A 14379-nucleotide genomic window follows, 5' to 3' on the forward strand; every position below is an offset into this window, starting at 1 on the left:
TTGGGACACATTCTTGTTTGGCTCTAACTCCAATTGCTAATTTTTAACCTGTAATGATATTGGCTGGTGATCAACCTATAGACTAGTGTTGTACGTTGTTTGCTACCTTTACATCAAAGTTAACCGATACATCAAAGGTGATAGATAGATAGTTCATTCTCATAAAACCATGCAAGTACAAAGGTTGCAGAGAAGTTAAAAAAGATTTACATAAAAATAAAAATGCATTTAAAATGCATAAAATTTAGGAAGAGATAAAATATCACATAATATGTATTACTAGTTCGCCCATATGGAATTCATTGACCCCATATATATCGTACTAGGTCACTAGCACATCGTGTAACGAATTTATCTTACCGACTATCTTCAAATGAGGTAGTTTGACTAGCGGGCTATCAAAGTGATCAAGTCTTCAATACTTAGTATTATGATCCTACTTCCATTTGTCTATACAGAAATCAAAAGCCAACAATAACAACTTTTTAGCTTTAAATTTGTTTGATGAATTTATTTCAATCGTTTATTTCATGTATCAAGTTTTTCGTCTGATGAATCCTTTCAGGTTTCTTTTTTTTTGTTTCGAAAGGGAAGTAACTCCAGTATGCCAACGAAAACAACTTCTTAGCTTTAATTATGTTTTATGAACTTATTTCAACCTTTCATCATCAATTTCTTCGTATGTTGGATCCTTTCAGGCAACCTTTCATCATTAATTTCTTCGTCTGTTGAATCCTTTCAGATTCTCCCCATCACCGTGTTTGTTTTTATAAAGAGTTATGACATCTTTTTAAGTTCTGAAAGGGAAGTAACTCCTTACTAGGCCCATATAGTAACTAACCATGTAGGGTAACTAATCCTATATTTTTAGGACACCCTATATCAAATATACATAGTCACCATGTGTATTCCTTTAACCAATTATTTCTCTATAAATCTACGGGGTGAGATAAATATACTTATACAGTGTAAAAGTTAAAATTGTATAAAGAAATACTTTTGTGTATAAATATGATAAATTATGTTTGATCATATGACATGTGTTGAGGTTAAATTACAATCAAATATAGCATAAATATAATATGTTTTGATATTTTTTTTACTATTTCATCTATATTTAAATATCTTCAAATCATTTTTGGGATGTTAAACAAAAGACAGGTAGTTGTTTTTGTTTTTAATATCAAGAATAAGATAGTTCAGCTACATGAACAAAAAATCAAAACTATTCCCTAGATGTTACGCAAAAGCCAGGAATAATTTTTGAATCCAAAATGGATAACAAAACTGTTAAACTACATAAACAAACCAATAGCACCAACACCAAAAATGTTATCGTTTTGAAGGTCAGCAAACAGTCACAATTATTTAGTGGTCAATACATTGATATAATATATCTTTATTTTTCTAGTAACATCGGGCATAACCAACTGCATCAGCGTGAGATTAGCTGCCAGTGTACAGATTATTTTTACTATACTAAAACTGATTGGTTTAGTAACTATTATTGGCGGCGGAATCCTAATGTTATCTAGATGTAAGTAGGCATAGTGCTTAAATACGTCACTACGGTATAAATAACGATGATATATTTACACAACTGTCTTACAAGTGAAAGATATTGCTATATCTTATAAAATATTACTGTTACTAATTCTTTGTCATTATATCTGTATCTGCCAGGGAAAGGGGAACTCAGTATCCTTGGGCAATGCGTCATCAGTAATCAGTAGAGGTTGCATTTCTGTAAATATTGACAATGCAATTTCCCATAGGAACTCCTTTTACGGCTAAAACTGTACCACTTTTACTATGAAGTTTTGAAAAAAATCTTATCCTAGAATTGATAGTTCATTTGCACCACAATTTTTTTCAAAGGTCAAAATATAGGGCTGTGCGGCATATTTTCAACGTTTATATGCCCCGAACTTCTCAGAGTTGAAACTTACACTTATTTTCTTAACTACCCCTACCTCGAATGAAAGGTTACCACAGATTTCAATGTAAACAATAAGCACGTGTTTATTTACTGGTAACATTCCCCAGTTCTGTCTCTGCGATATGGAACACAGAGAGCATAACTGGGAACCAGTATGTAAACAAAATTAATTTTCTATGAATATTCTATTTCTCCCCAAAAGAGGCGTGTTGTCAGAAACAGCTGTATTTACAAAGTGCAACCTATACATACTTCAGAATTTCTTTAGACATGTTACACAAACTGTAAGATATTTTGATGAAATTGACATTTAAAATTACTATCACGATCTTAGATCCTTAGATACAAGCAAAGTCGTATCCTATTCCCTATTTCGATATTTTGTCTGGGTTTGTATCTCATGGCGGATTACGCATGCATATCAAAATCAGCTTACATTGTGCTCTCATTCGATCTTTTCGGAGTTTTTCTATTATTTTATTGATACCTTGATTTGTGTATTCGCTATTGGTTTATGTAACTTGAACACCAGTTAACTATTGTTTCCGAAGAAAAGAACTAGGGGTGTCAAGGATATGAAACATATAGACAGCAACTATATGCATAAAGAAATTATGAGTGAATAAAAACAGGCTCGACAATTGAAATAACCCGTTAAAGTTTTAATATTATACTTGTGAAAAAAATGAATTTATCAAAAAATGACCAATTTTCTCATTTTGGATCTAAATGTAAACAGAGCTATTTTTTCTGATGGTAAGAGATTTGAGTGAACATAAGTCTGGCGTACTAAATTATAACCCTGGTACCTTTGACAACTATTTGTATAAATTATATTGTAAGTTTTTGTAAACGTGCTCTGTATTTAATGTTACATAACTAAAAACAAATTGACTATTTATCATTCATTTCTGAGATGCTTTTTCATTTCTTTAGAAGTGTTTGATCATTGTTTTTAATATATCACCTAACGTATAGCCAACAACAATTTCATATTCAATTTAGATATTTTTTATTAATTTTTAAAGGAACGGTTGGAAGCTTACCAACGGGCTTTGATGGCAGTGTAGATAACCCAACAAGTATTGCAACTGCCATTTATAGTGGTCTTTGGGCATTTGGTGGTTGGTATGTTAATCGTTTACAATGAGTACAATGTATACTTATGCATTTGTTAAGGAAGGTGAAATCGTTTGTTCGTTAAACATACAAGTATTTTAAAAATAACCCTGATAACAAATTTAAAAAATTACTTTTCATATGATGCATAGTGCGCACAACATATTTGTCTATCATAATCTTCATTTGTTATGTTTAAGTATATACATTGGAAAATCTCCTAGAAGACAAACGTTTTTTTATTATTTGCTAAAATTTGAGAAACAAACGAGTATCAACTTACTTTATTAGAATTTGAAAAAAGGATTGATAAAGCAAGACAAACGCTATCGTTTTTACAAAGTTTTTTTACCTTTCAAACTTATAGCAGTTGTCACCTTACACTTAACAGCCATCTTCCTTAGTAGCTGCATCAACATCCGCATTATTATCCTATTGCCACCGGATCATTCAGCTTTTTGCCAATGTTGTACTTGAATTCAATCAACTTATAGAATGATGATTGTCGGGGTTTCCCAGAAAATGTAATGTTTATTTAATCAAACAGCAAGTTTCAACCAAAATGAATGAAAAATTGACAATGCGCAGTTCACTTTTTAAATATTCAGTAATCAACAATTTACAACCCAAGAGTAAAATAAAAAAACATGTTATAACGTATGTCGGGGTCGTTTAAGGCGACTATACCATATGTGTTTTAGTCATTGTTGAAGGCCGTTCGGTTGCTTATAATTACCTACAGTCACTCCATTTCAACTTTGGTGGATTATATTTCATTGACAATGAAACGACATCTTCTAATTCTTATATTGGTGGGTTTCGGCTGTTGTCTGCTCTATGGTCGGGTTGTTGTCGCTATGACACATTCCCCATTTCCTTTCTCAATTTCATTATAGCTTGTCGAGTTATTTTTTTGCAACGCAGAGCCTTCATACTTTTCGTTAAAAAATGCATATGCATAAAATGTTTGTAACCATTAGTATTGCAAACGGTTTGTGTCTTTGATCCACTTTTTAGTCGTTATACAAGTATTGGTTCATTCTAAAAACAAATGCAATGAACATGATAGTATCAAAATGCTGAACGTTTTGATCGACAACATATTTGTCTATTCTTGGGGATTGATATTTCAACCAACTTCCAGCTATATTCTAATTGATATTAATTGTGCACCTGTTCTCTCCGATCTCATACGCAGGAGAATTCTCAAGGAACTTTCTTAACGACAAGAGGTAAAAAAAAACCCATCCCTTTCAGATTTATTTATTAATCCGTGTCAAGCAACAATCTACATTTAGTGACTGATTGCATCTGAGTAAACTTGAATTTTTTTATATCGAAACAAAAAGATCTGCTTCGTTTTTTCATCCTTTCCTCGACCTTGACATAAATGAAACACTTCAAATTGGAATCCATAACACATGTAGTTTTATTTCATTTCTCAGTATTAGACGAGAGACAGGAGATACTAAAAAGAAAATTCAAACTTTAAAAAAGTCAGAGACAAACTGACAACATCATAGCATAAAACGAAAAACCAACTTAAATAAACAACAGTCTAAAAAAAATGTCAAATAAAAAGAATACTGAACTCCGAGGAAAATTCAAAACGGAAAGTCCCTAATCAAATGGCAAAATCAAATGATAAATAAAGGCAATAGTAGTATACCCCTGTTCAGAATTCATAAATCGATAGAGAAAAAACAAATCCGGGTTACAAACTAAACCTGAGGGAAACGTATTAAATATAAGAGAACTACGACACAACACCGAAATGTAACACACACAGAAACGAACCAAGGTTGGGCGGTAAATACCACCCACGGTATTTACCAGTGGTATTCACCGGTATTAACCGCCCCTAACAATACTCCCCAAGTGGTCAATACTGGCAAATACTGGTCAATTGAAATTTTCATGGTTGTTTCTACTATTAATTGAAGTAAAAACTTGATAAAAAGTCAAATATACTTAAACTTTAATCTTTATGCATGGGTCAGTTTATAATATTAATGAATTTGATATGTTTTATTCATTTAACACTTATTCTTACTGATTTAAAATTTAGTAATTATGAATTATGCTATTGCATACTTAAGAGTGTAAGATATATATACAAATTTACATTTTATTTCAACATTTTCAAATCAATATATTTTTATTCAAAATGATTGATTTTACAGGTAATTAAAATAAAGGTAAATATAACTACAGGTAAATGAAGTTACATGGGTCTTTTTACTTATCACCTGGAATTGCTAGGTGTGAAAATTTAATTACTAAAACAACACCCTCCAATAAAAGTTGACAGTGAACGGGTTGAAAGTAATAAAAGTAATATATGAAGACTCCCTTAAACAATAAATATTATTTCCTGTCTATTTAACTGTGAGATAAAAACCTTCTTCATGCTGGAAATGGAAATTTGAAGCAGGGACAAAAAGTTGTTATCTCTTCCTATAATATTATGTACACATTAATCAATGTAGATCCCTGTTTGAATTTACAACAGAATTAGAAATGACTTCATTAAAAATGATTTGAACACTTTCTATATAAATCAATTATTTTTACTAATTATAATTGACCAAGTAGATAGTGGTTTTTATAGTAATGACCATTCAAAATTTCAATCGACCAGTATTTGCCGGTATTTCCCAGTATTTGCCAGTATTTCCCGGTATTTACCACTGGCATGGTCAATACTAGTATTGACCGCTTTTTTGCCAACCTTGAAACGAACTATAATGAAACCATGGCCATTTTCCTGACTTGGTACAGGGCACTTTTATGAAAAAATGGTGTGTTGAACCTGGTTTTGTGACATGTTAAACCTCCCGCTTTAATGGCAGTGTTAATTATAACATTAAAAAATGACAACATAACACGACAGGGTTACAATAAATAAGCAGATTAATGGGAGAAAATATAGGACAGATAAACAAACGAATAATAGCCATCAAAAGGTAACAGGCTAAAAAAAATTGTATACGCCAGACGCGCGCTACGTTTAAACAAAACTATGCTCAGATGTAAGAAGTTTGAAAGCCATAACAACTACAAAGTTGAAGATCGCCGAGGACCAAAAGTTTCAGAAAGTTGTGAAGCCACGGTTATCCGCTTGGGACAAAAACATCATTATTATCAAGAATAATACATAATTTTGCAAACAGTCAATTTTATAACATGACTATAAAATAGATATACATAACACGAATATAGTACAAAATCACAGCCCTGTTAGCCATAGTTAATGCTACGCCCAAAGTGACGTCACATGTAAATTTCTAAAACATGTTCCGAAAATTAAGAAAGAATTGGGATGAACTTCAAGATTAGATTTGTATGACTTATCTAACTTATATTAATAACAGTGAAAATTATAATACTAATGTATATACTAAATTAATTGTATTATCTAGCTTTGTGGGTGTTTCTTCTGATCAAATTGCAAACCAAATATATCGTGTAAAGTTTGTTAATCCAAAATTAAATCATATCAAACGAATGGACAACTGTCATATTCCTGACTTGGTACAGGTATTTTCAAATGTAGAAAATGGTGCATAGAACCTGGTTCTATAGCATAGAAAGCCAAAAGCTGACCAACAGCAGCCTCACATATAACCAGGCGTGGTCTCGTATCGTGTCTCGTATGCTCTATACAAGGTCAGCGGATCCAGGTCAGCATGTGGCACCCATCGTGTTGCTCATGTTGTACAAATGCGATAACAAGTGTTATTTTGTGATGTCACAATCAATAAGAGAGGATGTGCTTGAGATTACGAACATTTCCATGGCCATCGGTGACACACCCAATCCATAATGGTCAATCAGTTCGTGATTGAGTCCGTATGATTTGACACTCAAAACTCATTCTTCAATCACTCTTTGTTTGTATCAATCATATATCAAGCAAATAGTGATCAGATAAGCAAAATCTGACAAATCGTATCATTATGGAGATGTAAAGACTATATGTAGGCTCTGCTGAAATTATGCTTAATAGAAACTGATCATTTGACAGACACATCAATGTAAAGTAAGGGGATTAGAACAATTATGTAACATAGGTATCCAAAACAGATCCAGTTTTGCATCTTTTGTTAATATTCCAACACAAAACAGACCTTTCATTATTTAGAACTTCCTGTAAACAACTGTTGCCTCTTATTCGAAAATAATAGTTGACAAAATCTGAAATATTGTGATCAAGTAATTTTTAATTGTATTTTAGGAATCAACTTAATTTTGTCACAGAGGAGCTGAAGAATCCCAGACGGTATGTTGAATACAACTTAAAATAAAAGTATCAAATATCAAATCGAAATGACTATAAGAAGAAGCCTTGGAAAATAAAAGACAGCTGAAATCATAAGATAAATCTTCCATAAAATATTACACAGATGTCAAGACAGTAAATGATAAACATGAAGTATTATAACTAACACCATTGACGAACATAATTTTGATTATCAATAATACGAGTTCAACGTATTTAAAGCAAATTCATCCTGATCCTCCTTTCCAGTATAGTAATCGACCTAAACAGCTACTTTTGCATAGGTACTATTTCTGTACAAAAAATCTGTAGTACTTGGAATCTACTTTAAATATTCAGTACTATTTTGTTACTTTAAAATTATTATAATATTTAGGTACCTGTATTTCACAGTACTTGAATTGTACTTGAAATTTAAATACTACAGATTTCTAGTAAAACAATTATGTATGAATTGAAATAGGGCTTTGGAGTACCTTTAAGAACTCTTATTTTGTGTCATTTGTTTTTTTTTTTCTAATTGTACTTTTGTGTTTATTTGTTGTAACAAAACAGCATTGAAAATGAGTATCATAAATATACTGCACTTTAAAAGAAGGTACCGAACACTTATTTTTACTGATAGGCAATATCCAAACTAAGTTAATGATTTTGATTTTGATTTTTTGTGTTTTAACGCTTCTTTTTAAGCACCACTTTTGGGTTATTTCGTGGCGGTCAGTTTTTATTGGTAGAGGAAGCCGGAGTGACCTGACAAAACCATCCACCTTCGATAGGAAAACTGACAATCCTAGTCAACTAAGATTGGAGTCGAGAGCACCCACACCAACGGCTTGAAACTCACAATCTCAGTTTTGACTGGCTAATGATTACGTATACAGTAGTAACTACTTAGACCATTCGGCCACCGAGGCAACACTAAGTTAATAATTAATTAATCACTGTTCTAAGTATTGCATACCAATTTACCACCAGATACAGGCACTTTTGCGTAGAAACATTTTTTGATATTTCAGAAACTTGCCATTATGTATCATAACATCCGTATTGCTGGTACTTGTTGTATACCTCATGGTAAATGTGTCCTACTTCACGGTTTTAACCAAGGAGGAATTTGTTTCGTCATGGGCTGTAGCAGCGGTATGAATTATCATAATTTACTAAGGATTTGTCCAAAAGATATAACGTAATAGCTATAAACAAAGGTACAAACATGTAAATCTGTTTATTTTTCAACTGTACACAGTATTTGGTACTATCATTTGCTATGAAACATATGCCTCTGTATACATATCCATCGAATAATTGTGCCCTATAATGATATTATACTCCGGTAATGCGACCTTTTGACACTATTGGTGTGTGTTTATACCTTTGTATTATACTAGTACTGCATATTTAAATAAGGAAATGTTATAGCCATTGAGACATATATCTATAAAAGTCTTGTTAAAAAAGATCTGAACAATTACAGGCGAGGCTTTGAACAATGAGTAAAAAGTATTACGTTACCAAGATACAAAGGCTTCTGTAAACATAAATGACAATATGTTCAACCAAACCAACGGCCTGATTTAAAATAGTAACCATCATTAATAATAATTATGGCTTTCTTAACTGAAGAAATCTGTATTATCAAATTTGTTTGCGAAAAGCGTCTGCATACTTCGTGTAAAGTGTGATGAGCGATACTAATTGCGGGGAAAAGAAAGACGAGGATAATGTTCTAAGGGGCAATTAAATTAAAGAACGAATATACTTTAGAATGGTAAGCATCTCTGTCTCATTAGTGACACCCATTGTTGCTTATGACAAGCAATATTTCAATAGTAAGTCGTATTCGGACAATTTTTTACGTAGACTGTGGTACAACACAATTGGAAAATGCCGTGACAGCCTAAAACAAAAGTTTTCCGTAGCGTTCAGCACAATTATGATCATATTCCTGGAAAAGTCGTATCGACTATTTTTTACGGAGACTGTGGTACAACACAATTGAAAAATGCCGTGACAGCCTAAAACAAAAGTTTTCCGGAGCGTTCAGCACAATTATCATGGCGAGTGTCATGAACGTGACTGAAGGTTACCGGTGTATGAAACTTTCAAAACTATGCATTCAAATTCACTATAAAATCCCAATTGGACAGTACCTTTTTAAGAAAATAGTGCACTGAAATTTCTTACAACTAGGATATTATTAGTTACATAGTGTGCTAGTGACCTAATACGGTATATATGGGGTCAGTAAATTCCATATGGGTGAGAGCGAAGCTCGAATCCCCATATATACCGTATTACGTCACAAGCACACTATGTAACGAATTTATCTTACCGACTATCTTAACGTGTAAAATTTAGACTAGTGACCTATCAAAATGAGCAAGTCTTCAATACAGTTAGCATTAACATGATTAAGAAACTACTTCCTTTGATCCTACACAAACAGATGCCAACAATGACAACTTGTTAGATTTAAATGTGTTTTATGAATTTATTTCCCTTTATCATCACTTTCTTTGTCTGTTGAAACCTTTAAGATTTTTTCTCAGTACTGTTTTGTTTGTTCTAAAGGGACGTAACACCACTACTAACCGTGTATGAAATAAGCCCCGCCTCCTTATTACCTTATATGGAATATAAAGGGACGTAACTCCACTATTAACCGTGTATGAAATAAGCCCCGCCGCCCAACTTACCTAATATTAAATATACACGGTTTTCCACGAGGACGCTTTTAACCAATCATATTCCTGGAAATGTATAGGAGGTAAGATAAATTTACATATGGAGTTACTGCTGGACTTTATATATATTTGCAATGATTTCCTTAATATATGTTGTCAAGTTTCCGTATGTAAATCATTGTGTTTTATATATAGACGTGGGCGGAGTATGTTTTGCCTGGAGCAGTTGTTATCATTCCAATCACTGTAGCCTGCTCTGTGTATGGTTCAATGAATGGATCAGGATTGATTGTCGGAAGGTATGTTCACCAATTTATTTCTGATTTCGAACGATAAATACATCAAATTGTTACAAATAGATTAAGACCATTTTCGAATTTAGTTTTATAGTTCACTTATTAAATCTTGTATTTGTTAAGGTACTGGAATTTAAAACAAAACATATTCTTTCAACACAAAAAAAAACTACACCAGTTTGGTGCAAATATTTCTATTATTTGATTTCAGAATACTTTTTGCAACAGCGCGTGTACAATTGTTTCCTGAATGCTTAAGTTACCTTAATGTCAACACAAATATCCCGGTACCATCAACTATGCTCATAGTAAGTTTTTGACACTTGTAACATAGAGGCTGTAAGAAGTATGTATCCCTTGCATGACGACAATTCGTAATAAAATGAACGGTCAACAAATCAAGCATTTCAGAAGTTTCCAGGACCATTTTATCAAGTAATAGATAAGCTTTTATAACGTTTTAAACTCTTATTATGCATGCACTGGTTGGTCAAAAACGGTACTGATAACGATATAATTGGGAAAAACAATTTAATATGACTTTTTATTTCATTTTCATGCCTCAAGGTCCTCATAATGATATTTATCAAACCCTGCATAACTAGCGAAAAGTTATTGAATCGTTGATTGAAAGGAAGGAAAAAAATGACAACTGTTTGCCAGGTGCAGTTTAGTAAACATTAATTGTTTGAGGGATAAATGTAAAATTGATCATGAACTTTTTTCTGAGTGGAGTAATGCATCTTTTATGTTTGGTAAAACATAAGAGATTATATTGACCGAGAACAAATTCCAAAGGTCAATAGTACAATTCATATAATTCATATTTTGATAGTGTATTTAGGAGAGGACTGCAATGTTCTTTCTGTGTATTTTACATTGTATTTACTAGATTTTTTTATATTGACCATCAATATATATGTTACAGTAAATAGGTGAAATTAGGAATTACACGTAATTACTAAACATTTCAGTAAATACCTGTAATTACTAGCCAATTTAGTAATTACATGTATTTACTAGTTGTTTCAGTGATTACTGGTATTCACTGATTTTCTTTGTCATTTTAACAGCTATTTACTAACTTGATATTTTTGTTTTAAAATTAAAGATATAATCCAAGATACAAAATAAGAAAGTAAAAGGGTAGGTATTTTAGTGCTGACTTAATTAAGGATTAATGAATATAAGGCACACCTTTAGTGAATTTTTTGAAACTTCACAGTAACGATGAGCAACATTAGTAGATATGGAATTTGGCGTTGGAATTTCCAAAATGTCTGCCGTTACCATGGAAACAATGCAAAACAGGTCAAAATACTCCAAAAACGTCAGGGTTTGGTGAATAATTTTGGTATGCCTTAATTTTGAATCATCTAATTTTCATACAAAATAGTTTTCAACTATATACAGGTTTTGAATGATTCTTAAAACAAAAAAAGGTACATTTTAGGCTGATCACTTTTAAGAGTACTCACTGATCTTATATAGCTAGAATTACCATAACTTTTGATCAGCTTACCATATTACAACATTGTTTTAACAGTTAGTAAATAGGTGTAAAAATTCATTTTAAAATTAGTAATTATGGATAGACTCATTGTTTTAATATACATAAAAAAAAGAAACTCTGCTTCATGTACACGTAATACCATTTGAATTACGTATTCAGAATAACAAAACTTTTTCTTAATACGAAAATGAAAAATAAAATTCATCTTTGATATTTTTACTGTAGAGTATATTAGCCTTTGCGCTGATCATGCCCTCAGATATCAGGTCTCTGCTGAATATGCTTGAGTTTCTAAAGTGGTTCTTTTATGGTCTTGGTATGATAGCTCACATTGTGCTCCGATACAGGATGAAGGATGTAGACAGACCATTGAAAGTAAGTTCAAAGTACATGTCCAATAATAATTGCAAAATGTAAACCAAAATAACTCTATTATTATGTTTATGAAAGAACAGATATTATTTAGTTACTCTTTTGATTATTCACTTTTATCTCGAGACTTTTGTGTTTTCTATTTGTATATTCGTTTACTCATATTTTTTTAGTTCGTATATCATATATCCAATATCATCAAACAAGAACAAACATGTTTAAATTCCAAGTTATATGATATAAGTGTTATATTTTACTGTTTCAGGTTCCTATAGTGGTTTCGGTCGTGGTGCTTGCTTTTTCTATATACTTAGTGGTAGCACCGTTTCTAGAACCGGTAAAGATTGAATTTTGGTATGCAGTTGGATTTTTGGTATTAGGAGCTATCCTCTACGTTCCTTTTGCTTTCTTCAAATTGGGTTTGCCAGGGATGGGTAGGTTATGCTATGTATGTAAATAGTTGGTTATTAATTTGTCAGTCAGTACACAGCAGGGTGTAACTTGATAAATTGCGAGAATAACGTATATGAAGCAACAGAAAACCACTGATTTACAGTAATTTGAATTTGGACAGACATAAAGAATCTGATGGGGTTAAACATTTCTGTGACCGCTATAACTCTCCTCCCCTATACCTGTTGAAAATGGATTAACTCAATAGATCGGCACTAAGTACCCACAATAAAACTAACATGAAAACAATGGACACAAAGAACAGATATATGATTACTCACAGTTACTACGGCTTTTCTACCTCGGGAATAGATTAACTTAGCTGTATTTGGCAAAACATTTAGGAATTTTAGTCATCAATACTCTTCAACGTCGTTCTTTATTTGGCCTTTTTAACATTTTAGGATTCGAGCGTCACTGATGAGTCTTTTGTAGACGAAACGCGCGTCTGGCGTTAAAACAAATTTTTATCCTGGTAACTATGATGAGTTTATTTACCAGCTAGTTCAAAACCCATAACGACTAACTTATAGATAAATGATGTTCTCTCAAACTAATGTTTCAATCAGTACATATCCATATGATTTCTTATATAGGTTGCAGTCTTGTAATTGACTGCTCCATAGGCTTACATTCAAAACAGCTGATCTTTGAAAATAAAAAAATAAAAAATGCTACATAGAAAATTTGTTTCCTGTTCATATCATGTATGTACTCATGTGAAATTGTGATTTATTCGAAAAAAAAAGTGGGTCATGCCACGAAGAATAAAAAGTTACGTAAACCTGAAGTCAGAACATTTTTTTTTTCTACTTTCTGTTTGCTGTTTTCACTAGACCGCACCAGGAAACAGAAAAAAATTCAGAAAAAAATGCACTATTTTGTTTGTTTCCCTCCATGTTTTGATATGCACCGGAAACTGGAGTTGTAATACAAGACTGTTACCTATAGGGACGCCTTAAACAAAATGAAAAAAACGTGACCTTGTTTAATATTTCAACTTATTTTCCCTTTTATTATGTTTTCCTGTTATCAGTGTTATACCAATGTAGTGTCTAAGTGTTGTCTGTATAACAGTTGTAGTGAAGCACGTATAAAAAACATTTGGTAAGATTGTATGGATAATAGCAAAAATACAAAAGTGAAAAAGTTAAAATTATTAAAATAATTGAATTAGAAAACCTTAATCACACAATGACGGGGAGCTCAATCTTATAAAACCCTGTTAATTAATAAATTCCAATTTTTCTGATGTGAAATAAGTTTTGACTTTTGCGTGACTGTTTTTTCGTACTTTTGTAGATTATATAAACACATTTGTTCAGATGATGACGCAATCTGCACCGCCCCAAGAAATTGCAATTTAACATCAGCACTTTTGTTCAGCTTGCAGATTAAGGACTTTTTTATTATATATTATACATTATACAACAATGCATACTTTAATTATTTTATGTATATTTCTTAAATGTGTTTATGTTTTTGTGAATTAGTCATGCAAATACACATTAAAGACTTTTGAGCACATCGTTCATCCAACTTATTGATCTTACCTAGTCTAAAGATAAGTGTATTTGTACAACCTTATAAAATGAGATAAATATATGTGATTGATTGATTGATTGATTGATTGATTGATTGATTGATTGAGTGATAGTCGTTTCTAAAAGGGGCGTCAGCTGTCAAATTAATGTTCATCAATTTGACTCAAATTTGTATAT

At 31.9% G+C, this 14379-nt stretch overlaps 1 protein-coding gene across 1 annotated transcript; it reads left to right on the forward strand.

Moving 5' to 3' along the window:
- The first annotated feature begins 2640 nt into the window (after nt 1-2640).
- Nucleotides 2641-14176, forward strand: LOC143070982 (b(0,+)-type amino acid transporter 1-like). The gene is made up of 9 exons (XM_076245077.1): nt 2641-2695; nt 2968-3067; nt 7296-7340; nt 8357-8480; nt 10220-10323; nt 10532-10628; nt 12059-12208; nt 12471-12639; nt 13961-14176. Exons 1-9 carry the CDS (start codon nt 2641-2643, stop codon nt 14023-14025), a joined length of 909 nt encoding a protein of 302 aa, XP_076101192.1. The 3' UTR covers nt 14026-14176.
- The last annotated feature ends 203 nt before the right edge of the window (nt 14177-14379 follow it).

This window comes from Mytilus galloprovincialis, chromosome 4 (assembly GCF_965363235.1).
Source record: "Mytilus galloprovincialis chromosome 4, xbMytGall1.hap1.1, whole genome shotgun sequence".
Lineage (NCBI taxonomy): Eukaryota > Metazoa > Mollusca > Bivalvia > Mytilida > Mytilidae > Mytilus > Mytilus galloprovincialis.

Excerpts from the sequence above, each read along its gene's own strand:
- LOC143070982 (XM_076245077.1), top strand. The coding sequence starts at position 2,641 with ATGACCAATTTTCTCATTTTGGATCTAAATGTAAACAGAGCTATTTTT. Across the intron at positions 12,209-12,470 it reads ATGTAGACAGACCATTGAAA|GTTCCTATAGTGGTTTCGGT; the intron begins GTAAGTTCAAAG and ends TTACTGTTTCAG. Across the intron at positions 12,640-13,960 it reads ATTGGGTTTGCCAGGGATGG|ATTATATAAACACATTTGTT; the intron begins GTAGGTTATGCT and ends GTACTTTTGTAG.